This window comes from Microcaecilia unicolor, chromosome 11 (genome assembly GCF_901765095.1).
Source record: "Microcaecilia unicolor chromosome 11, aMicUni1.1, whole genome shotgun sequence".
NCBI lineage: Eukaryota > Metazoa > Chordata > Amphibia > Gymnophiona > Siphonopidae > Microcaecilia > Microcaecilia unicolor.
Window position 1 is genome coordinate 207,414,263 of NC_044041.1, and position 16,187 is coordinate 207,430,449.

The window sequence follows — 16,187 nt, forward strand, 5'->3', positions numbered from 1 at the left end:
CTAATACCTGCTACTTGTCATCTTGACGACTCAGCAATGTCTCTTCCAGTTTTGACATGTCCTAACATTTGTGTGCTCAAATGCTCGTAACAGTTTTCATAATCTGTAAATAAGCTGAAGTAATTATGGGTCAGGACTCACTCGGTGAGTTCTGCAGCAGTCCAATTTGCTCTGTATTGCTGCTCCTGAGTTAGTTATCTCTCTGTCTCAGTTGATGAGCAGGATGGAATCAGCCACACAAATAGATGTGATGGTGCTGAAACAAAGCTCTTCTGATAGGTTCATTGAAGAGTCTTTACTGGTTTTGTTGGATTTTCATTAGATTTTACTATTTTCTTTGTAGTTTTGAAAACAGTTTTTTTTTCTTAGCTTCGGTTTTTGACCGTGTGGCACCATGGTGCAGGCAAAACCAGGCTTATGACCCTCCAACCAAGAGCAACATTGCAAAGTGCATGGTCACAAGTGGTCATTAAGTGCCATCATCAAAGCTCTGAAGACTTCAGTCATGGTGCCATGCCAAAACACAGAAAGTTGGAAAATACTTTTGCACCATTGCATGCTGATAAGGTCCCTTGTGATTCTGGCACAAATGAAACCTCATGCCGTTCTTTGTGAGTTTTTCTCAACTCAGTATAGCCCATAAAGTTGTGCTGTGGATCAATGCAAAGATTCTTCAGTGCAGAACCTGAACAAGCCTTCTATTCATCTCCCTTGTGAGTGTAAAAATCTTGGTTTTCACCCATCACTCGTTTTCTTGGCAGCATAGTGTGGGTGGAGCTATGAGGTATGTGTGGTTTTCATGCAATCCATGTGTATGTTCATAGAGTACGTAAGTTTTCAAGAGCATTTGTGTGCTATCGAGTTTTGAGAGTCGAAGGCACGTGGTTCCTATCTTGCCTTTTTAAAAAGTATATTGCAGTGTTTGCTCATAACATGGACCCACGTTGTCAGGTTTTGATGTAAGAGTGAAAAGACAGTGTCAAAGACCTGGATGTATTCGGAAACTGGACGTTTGAAAAACTAAGTGGATTTTCCTTTCTCCTTTGTGAATGAAATATTTTTTTCTTGTTTCAGATATTTTATTGCAAAGCAGATTTTGAAAATGATCTAGATGAGTGGCAGATTTAAATTTTGTTATGTATGTCAGGTGGAGAAACCAACTGCTATAAGGCAAAAGCTTGAGGCTGTTTGAAGAATTTGTTTCCTTTAGAGAGTGGGTCTTTCCCTCTCCGCTTATAATTGATGATTCTTGTACATGGGACGTATCCCTCATTTTTGTCCCCCATTTATTTTTTCAACTCTTTTGTTTCATTAAAGAAAATAAAATTATAAAATGTGAGGTTACATAAGATTGACTTTATTATGACTCAACAGTGTCATATTACAGTATAGTGTTTACTTATGACTACAATTTACATAGTTCAATAAAGACTTCATGTTAAAATAAAAAAAAAAAACGATATAGGTTTCATCGTGATATGTTAAATCTCTTGCTGAGTGTGTGCTGCAGTGGCTAAGAAAACAGCTAGAATGTTAGGAATTATTAGGAAAGTAATAGAAAACAAAACTGAGAATGTTATATTCTCTTTGTATCGCTCCATGGTGTGACTGCACCTCAAATACTGTGTGCAATTCTGGCCACAGGAGAATTAGAAAAAGTACAGAGAAGGAGAATGAAAATGATAAAGAAGATGGGATGATTTTCCTATCGGGAAAAGCTAAAGCGTCTAGGGCTGTCCAGCTTGGAGAAGAGATGGCTGAGGGGAGATATGATAGAGGTCTATAAAATACTGAGTGGAGTGGAACAGGTAGACGTGAATTACTTGTTTCCTGTTTCCAAAAATACTAGGACTGGGGGCACGCAATGAAGCTACAAAGTAGTAAATTTAGAACAAATTGAAGAAAATATTTCTTCACTTACTATGTAATTAAGCTCTGGAATTCGTTGCTAGACAACGTAGTAAAAGCAGTTAGTATAACCGGTTTTAAAAAAGGTTTGGACAAGTTCCTGTAAAAAAAAAAAAAAAGGTTCCCAAACCTAGTCCTGGAGGCACTCCAGCCAGTCAGGTTTTCAGGATATCTATAATGAATATTCATAAGAAGGACTTGCATGCAAATCTCTCCAATGCATGTTCGTTGTGGATATCCTGAAAACCTGACTGGCTGGGGTGCCTCCAGGACCAGGTTTGTGAATCACAGCTATAAACCATTATTAAGGTGGACATAGGAAAATCCACTGCTTATTCCTGGGATAAGCAGTATAATATGTTTTATTCTTTTGGGATCCTGCCTGGTATATTTGACCTGGATTGGCCACGGTTGGAAACAGGATACTGGGCTTGATGGACCTTTGATCTGTCCTAGTATTGTGATGCTGATGTTCTGATGTAAAATTGCATAACAGTTTTTTGAAATTTTATACAGATTTAAAACTGAATATATAACCACAGGTGTCTTAGGGCCCTGTTTACTAAGCCGCGTTATAGGTTCATTAGCGTCTTTAATGTGCGTTAACTGTGTATGTGCCTATAATCTCTCTATAGGCGCCTTCATGGTTAGTGCGTACACTAATTATAGGCACGTTAAAAACGCTAACGTGCCTTAGTAAACAGGTGTCTTAAGTTTTCATCTTTATATATGTTGGAGCAGTGATTACCCAGAGCCACCTCATCAGTAAAATGTAAGCTTTCTCCATCCACATGTGAAGGCCCATTACTGTTTTTTAAAATTAAATTAAAGGGGTTTTTTTTTGGTGTTGCCATTAGAAATGTATTTTGTAGGATTCTTGATTTAAAAAAAAATGGACATAAAATATGTGTTAAAAAAAAGTAGGTACCCTGTTAATTATAGCTTTTATGCGTATTAAAATCCTTTCTATATTCAGTAGTAGTTTTAGTGGTAAAAAAGATGCTTAATATGCATGGAGGTTGATAAAACTGTATTACATTAGGCTTGGAGTCAGTCCCTCTTCTATCCATTGTACCCAAACAACTAATGACTATATCAACCCCTTTCTTCATCCTCCCCACTTCCCCTACTATGAGCTATTGAATAATGTCTTCGTGCTTTGTTTCCCATGGCAGATTTCTGAAATTTATGTGGGTGGAGAGTCAGGGGACATGTCAGCCAAGGAGAAATTGCTCCTGTGGACTCAGAAAGTGACAGCAGGTTACACTGGGATCAAGTGTACAAACTTTAGCTCTTGCTGGAGTGACGGGAAGATGTTCAACGCCATTATTCACAGATACAGGTATGGAACATGAGTGGAGCTCTGTGCTGTTAGTTTTTCTAAGGGACGCTGCATATTTGTAATATCATTGCTTTTCCTTTTTCTTGCTTCAGGCCTGATTTAGTAAATATGGAAAAGGTAAACATCCAAAGTAACCAAGAAAATCTGGAACAGGCCTTTGAGATTGCAGAGAGACTTGGTGTCACTCGGTTGCTGGATTCAGAAGGTAAGAAGAGACTTGATTGGTTTTAGACAGGTGTGTGAGGCTGAAGGGAAAGATGCTGTTCCTAGTGAAAAGCAGTGTAAGACCACTCAGTGGGGTGGACTGGATGATATAAAGAGATCATTTGTGTTACGTAAATGCACAAGAAAACTAAAAGGGAATTAGTAAGCACTAAGGTAAGGCTGGTTTTAGCAAATGCCTTCTAGTCAAGAATATTTTAATGGTGCTCTTCCTGCTGGTGTAACCTCTCATTCTTCCCAGCTAGTTCTCAGTGTAGCAGAGGAGTCAGCTACAGTAAACATGGTCAGGGTTCTTCAAAATTCCACATGTGGGAAACTTAATCACAATAAAAGTGTCTGGTTTTGCTGATCAGTGGTGACAGTAACTCAGTTATAATTGCCATACAATGTTTTGCTGAAAGAGTATGTATGCAGTTGAGATGCATAAACAGGTGAACATGGTCAAGATTTCCACAGACCAGTAAATAAAATGTGAACTGCAGAGAAGTCCAGCTAAGTGTGTTTGAGTACAGAATGGTGTCGGACTTTTTCCCTAGTAGGATGTTGGAAATTAAAGGCCCACATTCTGAGACTTGCCTATTGTTTTTGTGTGTTTTGACTCTTTAGATGGTGAGAGCTTTTTGTTTACTGTTGATTGTTTTGATTTTTGATTTAAATAGTCAAAACTTGTCTTACGTGGGATGTTGATTTCAGAATTGAGACGTCCACGTTTAAGACCTGCTCAATTCTAGTGGTGTTTTACAAAGGCTCTGCTGAATGCAGAGCATTTTGTAAAGCCTATAATAAGGATTTGTGGGAGTGTATTTGCAGCCATTTCACAAATATATACTTTGGAAAAATGAGTGGCAGATTACTTCTGCTCGTAGCCTGCCCATAGGTGATGCCAATTAAGTACAGAGGCCACAGTTTTTATTGTTTTCAGTTTAGATGAGGAAATAAACAGCGGGGGATTATCCCTCTTGTCAAACCCTTGCCGAACCTGGTACTTTTTCAAAAAGAAATATATACAAGCCTCTGAGTTGGTGCAAAATTCAGCGCAGACATTTTTCCCCATTAACTTGTATTCCCATTGTAAAATGGTGATGATACATGCAGATGATTTGTTCTGCCTAAATCATGCACCCTACATAAGTACATAAGTACATAAGTAGTGCCATACTGGGAAAGACCAAAGGTCCATCTAGCCCAGCATCCTGTCACCGACAGTGGCCAATCCAGGTCAAGGGCACCTGGCACGCTCCCCAAACGTAAAAACATTCCAGACAAGTTATACCTAAAAATGCGGAATTTTTCCAAGTCCATTTAATAGCGGTCTATGGACTTGTCCTTTAGGAATCTATCTAACCCCTTTTTAAACTCCGTCAAGCTAACCGCCCGTACCACGTTCTCCGGCAATGAATTCCAGAGTCTAATTACACGTTGGGTGAAGAAAAATTTTCTCCGATTCGTTTTAAATTTACCACACTGTAGCTTCAACTCATGCCCTCTAGTCCTAGTATTTTTGGATAGCGTGAACAGTCGCTTCACATCCACCCGATCCATTCCACTCATTATTTTATACACTTCTATCATATCTCCCCTCAGCCGTCTCTTCTCCAAGCTGAAAAGCCCTAGCCTTCTCAGCCTCTCTTCATAGGAAAGTCGTCCCATCCCCACTATCATTTTCGTCGCCCTTCGCTGTACCTTTTCCAATTCTACTATATCTTTTTTGAGATACGGAGACCAGTACTGAACACAATACTCCAGGTGCGGTCGCACCATGGAGCGATACAACGGCATTATAACATCCGCACACCTGGACTCCATACCCTTCTTAATAACACCCAACATTCTATTCGCTTTCCTAGCCGCAGCAGCACACTGAGCAGAAGGTTTCAGCGTATCATCGACGACGACACCCAGATCCCTTTCTTGATCCGTAACTCCTAACGCGGAACCTTGCAAGACGTAGCTATAATTCGGGTTCCTCTTACCCACATGCATCACTTTGCACTTGTCAACATTGAACTTCATCTGCCACTTGCACGCCCAATCTCCCAGTCTCGCAAGGTCCTCCTGTAATCGTTCACATTCCTCCTGCGACTTGACGACCCTGAATAATTTTGTGTCATCGGCGAATTTAATTACCTCACTAGTTATTCCCATCTCTAGGTCATTTATAAATACATTAAAAAGCAACGGACCCAGCACAGACCCCTGCGGGACCCCACTAACTACCCTCCTCCACTGAGAATACTGTCCACGCAATCCTACTCTCTGCTTCCTATCTTTCAACCAGTTCTTAATCCATAATAATACCCTACCTCCGATTCCATGACTCTGCAATTTCTTCAGGAGTCTTTCGTGCGGCACTTTGTCAAACGCCTTCTGAAAATCCAGATATACAATATCAACCGGCTCCCCATTGTCCACATGTTTGCTTACCCCCTCAAAAAAATGCATTAGATTGGTGAGGCAAGACTTCCCTTCACTAAATCCGTGCTGACTTTGTCTCATCAGTCCATGTTTTTGTATATGCTCTGCAATTTTATTCTTAATAATAGCCTCCACCATCTTGCCCGGCACCGACGTCAGACTCACCGGTCTATAATTTCCCGGATCTCCTCTGGAACCCTTCTTAAAAATCGGAGTAACATTGGCTACCCTCCAGTCTTCCGGTACTACACTCGATTTTAGGGACAGATTGCATATTTCTAACAGTAGCTCCGCAAGTTCATTTTTTAGTTCTATTAATACTCTGGGATGAATACCATCAGGTCCCGGTGATTTACTACTCTTCAGCTTGCTGAACTGACCCATTACATCCTCCAAGGTTACAGAGAATTCGTTTAGTTTCTCCGACTCCCCCGCTTCAAATATTCTTTCCGGCACCGGTGTCCCCCCCAAATCCTCCTCGGTGAAGACCGAAGCAAAGAATTCATTTAATTTCTCCGCTACGGCTTTGTCCTCCCTGATCGCCCCTTTAACACCATTTTCGTCCAGTGGCCCAACCGACTCTTTGGCCGGTTTCCTGCTTTTAATGTATCTAAAAAAATTTTTACTATGTATTTTTGCTTCCAACGCTAATTTCTTCTCAAAGTCCTTTTTTGCCCTCCTTATCTCCGCTTTGCATTTGGCTTGGCATTCCTTATGATCTATCCTGTTACTTTCAGTTGGTTCTCTTCTCCACTTTCTGAAGGATTGTTTTTTGGCTCTAATGACTTCCTTTATCTTACTGTTTAGCCACGCCGGCTGACGTTTAGTCTTTTTTCCCTTTTTTCTAATACGTGGAATATATTTGTCCTGAACCTCCAGGATGGTGTTTTTAAACAGCATCCACGCCTGACGCAAGTTTTTTACTCTGCGAGCTGCTCCTTTCAGTCTTTTTTTCACCATTTTTCTCATTTTGTCGTAATCACCTTTTCTATAGTTAAACGCTAGCGTACTTGATTTCCTAGTTTCACTTCCTTCAATGCCAATATCAAAACCGATCATATTATGATCATTGTTGTCAAGCGGCCCTCGTACCGTTACCCCCTGCACTAGATCATGAGCACCACTAAGGACTAAGTCTAGTATTTTTCCTTCTCTTGTCGGCTCCTGAACTAGCTGTTCCATGAAGCTGTCCTTGATTTCATCAAGAAATCTTATGTCCCTTGCGTGTACAGATGTTACATTAACCCAGTCTATATGCGGGTAATTGAAATCCCCCATTATTATTGTGTTGCCCAGTTTGTTTGCGTCCCTGATTTCCTTTAACATTTCCGCATCCGTCTGTTCGTCCTGGCCTCCTCTTCTCCACCCCCCCCCCCCCCCAAAAAAAAAACCCATCTCGATGGTGAGAATCTCTTCAGGTAAATAGTAGCTTTCTGAAATTGTGATGTCCTTGTGTATTCCATATACACATGTAAATGTTGCTATTTGCACGTACAGATGTTTCTAAAATAATAACCATTGTGTTTGATGGTCACCAACTGAATAATAAATAAAAATAAAGTAGTTATATCATATCCCTTCCCCATAAACTGAATCACTTGTAGCATCTTTGGTCTCTGAACCCTTAACTGACTACTAGAAGCTACTGTAAACATCAGTGAAGTTGTAAAGGGACCTTAACCCTTTAGTGTCCAATATTCCCATCAATCTGGTCCCATATGGCTTATTACGGGAACATTGGACACTAAAGGGTTAATGCAGTGAGAGTTTTGCATTCTGTTCCTAATATTCATTATAAACTAGGTAAACTGTATCACTGACTGTCTCAAGTGAAGGAATAGTTAGCCAAAAGTTGCCCGGAAGGTCATAATACATCAAATAATAAACTAAACAAAAAATACATTTGCCATACTGTCTTCCCTCCTATCGTTCAGACACCCCTTCATCTACTTTTCTGGACCAGGTGTTTAATTTCTGGCTGATTCATCATTTAGGTGAAGCAATGGTTGCTTTTGGCTTTATGCAAATGGAAGCTGTCCTTCCTTCAGTTCCCTCCGGGTCACTTCCTTTCCCATCATGCAAACCTCTGACTTGTGTTTTGTGGAAAGTTTTTTCTTTTTTCCTGCCTTGGTTAGACTAAGCTGCAAAGAATATGGACTGTCCATTATGTGTATCTTTATAGTACTGGGTACCTTAAGATGTGCAGTACAAATGGTCTAATTATGATAATTAGAAGAAAACAAAAAGAAATACTTGGTAGTCAAGCAGAAGGAGAGGGCACCTAAATAGGCTACAGACTGGTCCATTACTATTTTGGAAGGAGGCAGGGTAGCAAATAAAATAAAATGATGTTAAAGGACCCGGCCAGTGGCAAAGGCATCAGGCGATGTGGGTGAACACATTTCTCTTGATTGAAGAGGTAGCATTTGGATTTCACTTATAGCTGAAGGCGAGTTACATTCAGGTGCAGTAGGAATTTGATGGCAGTGAAAGACATGCAGACCAGAAAGGTAAACAATGAGCAACTCCAGATCAGAGACTTGAGTAACAGTTTTTCTCTGCTTTGTCACCTGGGTTGAATATTCTCTTACTAATTTTAGTAATCATTTTTATCTATTTCCAGATGTGGATGTTCCATCACCTGATGAAAAGTCTGTTATCACTTATGTGTCTTCTATTTATGATGCCTTCCCCAAAGTGCCCGAGGGATCTGATGGAATCAGTGCTATAGTAAGCAAATTTCTTCCAGGGTGCTGCAACTTGCTCAGTACGCAGCTCTTGTGGTTTCTCAGGTGGTGCATTGCATTGTGTCCAGTTGGCTTTTCAGTTTGTAGCTTTATTCTGCAGTGCAACAGCTGGCTTTTTTTCTGCATCCATTGTGCAATATACAGCTTCAGTGTGCTGTGCCTCAGTTTTTTTTTTTTTTTATTGCATTCACTGCGCAGTGTACAGCTTGTGTCTGTTGATGGCTCAGTGTGAATGCTCAGTTCACAGCTGCAGTCTGGAGATGAGCGTCATCTGTGCTGTTTAGCCTTATTCCTCTTCATTGTCTTTGCTGTTTCCCCCTTTCCAAAGGCTCATGCTGACTGCAACATGCAGCTCAGGAAAAGGAATGCTAAACCAATGTTTCCCTCAGAGCTTTGGTAGAGAAATGTTGCCATCTGAGGGCACCAGAGATGTGCTGCAGGTTGCTTATATCATAGTTTTACTCTGGAACTGATTTCCTGAGGCTCGGCTGCCTGGTTACTGTATTTGAGACTGTCTCCTGTGCAGAAGTACATGGTTATGGAACTGTTTTTTTTTTTTTCTTTAGGACATAGATTCCAGGTGGCTTGAATATCGGAACAGAGTGGACTCCTTCATCCAGTGGATCAGACAACACATAGTGCTTATGTCAGATAGATCCTTCCCACAGAACCCTATGGAGCTGAAGGTACCTCTCTAAGAAAGACATATAAGAACATAAGAATAACCATACTGGGTCAGACCAATGGTCCATCTAGCCCAGTATCCTGCTTCCAACAGTGGCCAATCGGGTCACAAATACCTGGCAGAAACCCAATTGGTAGCAACATTCCATGCTACCAATCTCAGGGACAAGCAGTGCCATCCCCCATGTTCATCTCAATAACAGACTATGGACTTTTCCTCCAGGAATTTGTCCAAACCTTTTTTTAAATCCAAATATGCCAACTGCTGTTACCACATCCTCTTGCAATGAGTTCCAGAGCTTAACTATTCTAGTAAGATTTTATACTGATGTGGATTTGTGTCTTATTTCAGGCTGTATATAATAGGTATATACATTTTAAAGAAATGGAAATACCTGCAAAAGAAGAAGAGAAAAGACAGATTGAAAACTTATATAAATTATTGGAGGTGAGATTTTTTTCTTTTTTTGAACCATTGTGTTATAGGATGTAGTTTTTTAAAAGTTTGAACAATAGGTTTCAGTGTGATGAAATATTTCTCAAGTTGAGACATTCAGATAGAAGCCTATGGTGTGATATTTAAATTCTGAGGTTCACTGTTTTGTAACTGCAGCATTTAAATATATCATGACTACGGATAGCACAGGCTGCATTGCCACTTTCTGGATTGCTAATCCCAAAAGACTCCAAGAAAAAGATCAGCGATACCTGGAACTATTGGCCAGTAGCATCCATACATTTAACGACTAAAATAATGGCAGGCATAGCGGCCAACCAACTAACTGTCTACATGAATCTCAGTCAGGCTCACTGCACCAAAACAGTGCTGACAACATTATTGGCTAACATAAAAAAATAAATCACAAATGGAAAAAACATTCTCCTGCTACAATTTGACATGTCAAGTACCTTTGACATGGTTGACCACCAAATCCTCAAAAGAATACTCGACAAAATTGGCATTGGAGGGAAAGTACTTGAATGGCTCCTAGGCTTCTTGACTACCAGATCCTATCAAGTGAAGACAAATTCCTCTCTCTTCCCTCCATGGAAAGCGGAATACAGGGTCTCCTAGGGCTGGCCTCTCTCACCAATGTTATTCAGTTTGATGATGGCCCCTCTTGCCCGAGCACTATCCAAACAAGGCTTTAACCCCCTTAAATACGCCGATGACTTGTCAGTCTACATTACCTTCAAAAAGAATCTGTATGAAATCACGACCAGGATTTCGGATGGCGTAAACACAATGGAATCCTGGGTGGCAACGTTCAAGCTCAAACTTAGTAAGGAAAAAAACACCCCTCCTGATACATCACCACACAACACTGATCACGTCCCAGACATCAATGCTATGGGCACATCTGTCAATATCTGATCTAAAAGTCCCAGGAGTCATGATAGAGCTCAACCTATCCTTTGATAAAAAAAATCTCAAATACTACGAAGAAAATGTTTCAAACCATATGGAAACTGAAATTCATAAAAAATGACTTTCCAAGAGACGTATTCTGCACACTAGTCCAATCAGTGGTTCTAGCCCATGTTGACTACTGCAGCAGAATTTATGCTGGATGCAGGGAACAATTGCTAAAGAAACTGCAAACAGCATAAAACACAGCTGTAAGACTGATATTCAGCACGAATCGATTCAAAAGTGCAAGACCGTTGCTCCAAAACCTTCAGTGGCTACTCATTAAAGCACGGATATCCTTCAAGATTTGCTCTCTGGCCTATAGCGTAATCTTTGGTTTTGCACTTGAATACATGTCAAACCTTATAGACCTACCCATATGCAACGCAATCAAGAGTGTAAGATCCTATCTCACCCTGCACTTTCCCAGATGTCAAGGCCTAAAATACAAATCTTCATACTCATCCAGCTTCACATACATTTGCCCCAAGATATGGAACACAATACCGAAAGCCCTAAAACACACGAATGACTACATAACCTTTCGAAAACACTTGAAAGCCCACTTCTTCAGATAATGCTTCTTCAGTGAAGCCACATAATGAACCTGAATACCAGTTAATGATGCCCGACCACTGACGGAAAGCGAGTAAGGCACGTGTGTTCTCTAAGCGGCAACGTATCATGTATAACAGAAGTAAACTGTAAGCCACATTGAATGATTGGAAAATGTGGGGAACTAATGTTAGAACAGCATTTTTGATATCCCGATGCAGTCTGGTTGGTGTCTGAATGTATCTGTGCTCTCTGGCTAAGGTTCCTGTCTGGGCAGTGCCAAGGCAGCCTGTAGGGATGTGCTACTAAATGTCACGGATAGCGGAGGCCAGTACTGGTATCTAAATAGCAGCTGGCACTGCACAGATCCTTGGCTTTGACTAGCAGGGCCCTAGAATCTGATATCAGGAAAAGCTCTCCATGTCCATTTAGTTTGCTTCTCATTACTTCTTCCTGTAACATAGGTCCTTTCTGATCTGGGCTTTACTTTGATGTGTCCTCTTTTGTGTAACTGGAAAATTTGAGGAAGGAAAGAGGGAGGAAGGTGGGACAGAGAAGGAAACGAACAGAGGGAGCTCGGTAAGGGAAAGGGGATGAGAGGCAGTCCCTTTTCGGTGTGGGATAGTGTGAGGTTGAAGGAGACGTCTCCTCACACGTTATCACAGAGAGAAGGGAAGGGAGATTACTGCTTTCGAGTGTGCAGCAGAGGAAATGTGTCACAGTGTATGCAGAGGTTCTTCACCAGGCAGTGAATAGAATAGTGAAAGATTTGTTCTGTTGCGTTTCTCCAGGTGTGGATAGAATTTGGGCGAATTCAGCTGCCTCAGGGTTACCATCCAAATGACATGGAGGAGGCGTGGGGGAAGCTAATTCTTGAAATGCTAGAATGTGAAAAGGGCTTGAGACCAGCAGTGGAAAGGTGAGTGTACAGTAATGAAACGTTCATAACCTTTTCACTTTTTATGTTCCTTTAGCTGCCCTAACTCTCTCTGGACAGTTTACCTGGTAACAGACTGAATATCGCTGTTAACGAGCAAAATGTTAGCTCCACCTAGGCTCTGCTCCTGGGCTGCACTGACACTACCTAGATAATGCCAAGACGGTCTGTTTAGATTTACAGTGGCGTTATCTGGGTAAAAACTGTTCTTGCCCCTTAGGCTTCTACTTGAGGCAGTGGGAGATGAAGTCACTTGCCCAGGGCTACAAGGAGTGTTGGTGGCATTTCAATTCTGGCCTCCTGCTCTGCTCCTGTTCTGAGCTGCAAGTGGCCTGTACATAGGTGCAGATAACTCGTTCTGATTGGCTCATGCACAGTCTAGGAGGCCAGATACAGATGGTGACTTGTGGGTAAGTGTAGCTGATGCCTAGCTGTGGGTGGCCTGCTAAAGACCGGAAGAGGAGTGGCAACCAGCGGAGCTCATCGTTCCTGACATAGTGTGACAACCAGTATCACCAGCATTTTATAACCTTGAAGTCTGACTCTTACTGGCTGTTCTAATTTTATGATGCATGAGGGATTGATGGAATTGGGGAGGGGGAGGTGGGGAGGGATGAAGTTTGGAAAGGTGGGAGGATCTATGGGGATAGAGCCATGGAAAGCAGAAATAAAAAGAAAAGGATTGAGGGGATTACAAAAAGGGGAAACGCAACAAATTTGACTTATGCTACAAAGGAATGCTTTTTCCAATTTATCTAATTTGTGTCATCACAGGTTGGAGCTTTTGCTACAGATTGCCAACAAAATTCAAAATGGAGCTCTGACCTGTGAAGAGAAATTGACTCTGGCAAGGAACATGCTGCAGGCTGTGAGTCTAACTCTCCTTCTCTGGGCAAAATTATTGGGTCTATGGCTAACCTGGCTTAAGTGGGGCAGAGCCATCATGGATTTAGCAAAGGAGAGGGGTGTGAATAATCATATGATTAGGCTTGAGGTGATGTGTCTGGATTTTCAGAAAGTATTTTGTGAAATCCTTCATGAGGGACTGCTCCAAAATTTAAAAAGAAGACAGGTTCTAGGCGCTAACTTCAACACCAAAGGATAGAAAGTGTTTCTTCCTTCACAGAGGTTTCAAAAGATTGAGTCCTAAATCAGAGCATTAGTGGTGGAACTTCAGTCCCTTTCCAGCAGAGGCCTCTGTTTCACAACGTTACTGCTTCAGGGGAGTTCACTTGCCTCTTCAAAATGGCCATATTGAAGCAGTGTTTGCCGTAGAGGAAGTTACTGCTTCAGGAGAGTTCACACAATGTGAAACGAGACCTCTGTTGGGAAAGAATTGAGGTTCCTTCCTTGAATGGACATAGGATTATATTATGTACTATAACCATGCAAGTTCTTTGTGCTGACAATTAATATGGACAATTTTTTTTTCTGGGATGGGAATTTTAATATTTCCTTTGTCTTGATTGTGGTTCTCTACCCTTTCATTGGATTTATTGAATTATGTGACTTTTGGTTTTTGAAATAAATTGTAGTTCAGCTTTTACAGGTGAATGATTGTAAATACTTTTTTGAAGGATTTGATGGTTAAGAGCAGTTTTTGCTGAGGTCTTTTTTTTTTTCTCCACTATTAAAAAAAAAAAAAATTCTTTTTTGTCTTGTGATGTAGGGAACCCTTTCAGTATTTGTTTAGTTTTATCTGATTTTGTTAGCTCTTTTCATTTTTATTTTTAATTAGTGCTTTGTTACATCCTATTGCTTCTGGACTGGTCTTGTGGGTACATTTGGTCTTACCTACTAATTTTCTTATTTCCACTAGTCTAGTCTTCCCTCCCTATGTCCTGTTTATTGCTTTTTCTTATAAGAGTGGATGTTTCTGCATTTAATCCCTGTTAATTGGAGTTTTGTTTAGAACTTTGAATTCCTCTGATTAATGATGAAAATTGAGGGAAGTTTTACACTTTGGAAAAACTGGGAAGCTTGAATGCATGAGGCCCTTTAAAGGGCAGAGCTTACAAGCAAATTGTTTTCTGTCTCCTTCTGATGAGACTGGTCTAGTGGTACTCGAGAAAGAAAATTAGGTAACGCCAAGTTTTGCATTACATTTGGAAAATGCGTGATAAAATAACCCACTGTGTCACTCATTCATGAAAAGTGTCTTAGTCATTATAGGCATTGACCACTGCTGTACACTGAGCTGAATAGTTCAAAAAAGCCAGTAGAATGGTAGGAATTACTTGAAAAGAATAGAGAATATAGTTCCATATAGATCTGTGGTGTGTAGTTTTTGGTCACCTCCATATTAAAAAAACAAAACAACTAGAAACACTCTAAAGAAGGACTAATGAAAAAGGATGGAATGCCATATTCTACTATTTTTCCCAAACTTTTCAAAAATTGTTTCTTCCCCCCCCCCCCTCCAATTTTTGACCTCAGGGAAAAAAACTTTCCTGAATTTGTCTATTTTTCCAGGCCTTCACATGTCTAGTTAGGAAACTGATTTAGACCATAGATCATTAGATGTCTGTGCCTTGTTGTAGGATTTAAGTGACGCAGAGTGTGGACAGCTCATGCAACATGAATCTCATGTGGTGATGTACCTTTCTGAGTGTGATGGGATCATTCGACAACTGCAAGTGGATCTGCAGATACTTCAGGATGAAAATTATTATCAAGTGGAGGAGTTGGCCTTTAGGTAAGGGAGTATGTGAGACACATTATGGCAATGTGTGTATGACATGTTAGGATGCGGCACGCCTGGGAGAATGGTGGTAAGAAGGTAATTTGTTGGGTCACTGCTGTGATTGGTCTTAACTGTTAACAACATTTTAACGCTCCTTTCGTGTATGTTTTTTTACAATATTTGTAAACTGCTTTGACCCACTCGTCAGAATTAGGTGGTTTATCAAATCTAGATATACATAAATTTATAGATGAAGGTAGCTGACATTACCATATGGCTGTGAAGAGGCTCTAAGAGGGTAGATCAGGGGTGGGTTACCTTGAGGTCCGGTTTTTCAAGATTTTCCCAATTTACATGCAGTGGAGGCAGTGTGTTCAGATCTCATTCATATTCATTGGAGAAATCCTGAAAAGGTTGTGGCCCTCAAGGACTGAGGTGCCCACCCCTGGGGTAGACTGAGGAGCAAAATCAGGAATTCCTTTTTTCCTAGAAAGGGTAGTGATATCTATAAATGCCCTCTAGAAACAACAATTTGAGAGAGAAAATTAGCACAAAGGATTTTCAACCGTGGGCAGAAAGTAGGACCTAGTGCCATACCTGCCTGATTAGACAGTGATTCAGAATGTGTGGCGGAGAGACCAATATGAAATGTTAGACCACCACATGGCTAGGCTGTAATAACTGGAAGTTTGGGTGGAATTGCAGGTGCTTTTTGGTTGACATTTGCAGTTAGAGGACAGCTGAATTTTGATTTTAGTTATGGAGCCAAACCCAACCCAGAATCTTTTTTTCTGCCCAGTTTAAAGGTTATTTTAAGTTTTGGTCATGTTTTTGGTTTGGGTTGAAAGTGACCATGTGTTTTCGGAGGAAGCTGAAAATTTGTGCTTTGTTCCATTTGTTGCCTCCTCCCTCCCCCCCCCCCCCCCCCATGCCACCCTTGGCCTATCTTACAATCCCTGGTGGTCTAGAGGTGTAGTTGGGGACAAGAGCAATCCTCAGTTCCACCTTCCCATTCCAGCTCTGCTCTCAAAATGACTGTCGTGACTGAGGCATTGTTTTGCTCTTCCTAAACTACTAGTCCATGGGGGATGGTAAAGTAGTCCTGGGGTGGAAGGGCTACTCTTTGTATTCTTTTTTTTTTTTTTTTTTTTTTTTGTACTGTGATTTCAAGCAGGGCTGGGGAGTCGGTACAGCAAACCTTAGACTCCAACTCTGACTCCAGCTCCGACTTCTACTGATATTAGGCTTCTGGATCTAAAGTACTGGTCAATATAACTTTAGAT

General features: G+C 40.9%; 1 protein-coding gene across 1 annotated transcript in view; it reads left to right on the forward strand.

Moving 5' to 3' along the window:
- Nucleotides 1-16,187, forward strand: part of MACF1 (microtubule actin crosslinking factor 1) — a 303,837-nt gene that overhangs the window by 73,362 nt on the left and 214,288 nt on the right. Inside the window, 8 exon segments of the mRNA XM_030220015.1 lie at nt 3,084-3,250; nt 3,343-3,455; nt 8,511-8,617; nt 9,201-9,320; nt 9,671-9,766; nt 12,076-12,203; nt 12,996-13,089; nt 14,762-14,916. Of these exon segments, the coding sequence (XP_030075875.1) occupies nt 3,084-3,250; nt 3,343-3,455; nt 8,511-8,617; nt 9,201-9,320; nt 9,671-9,766; nt 12,076-12,203; nt 12,996-13,089; nt 14,762-14,916 (980 nt within the window).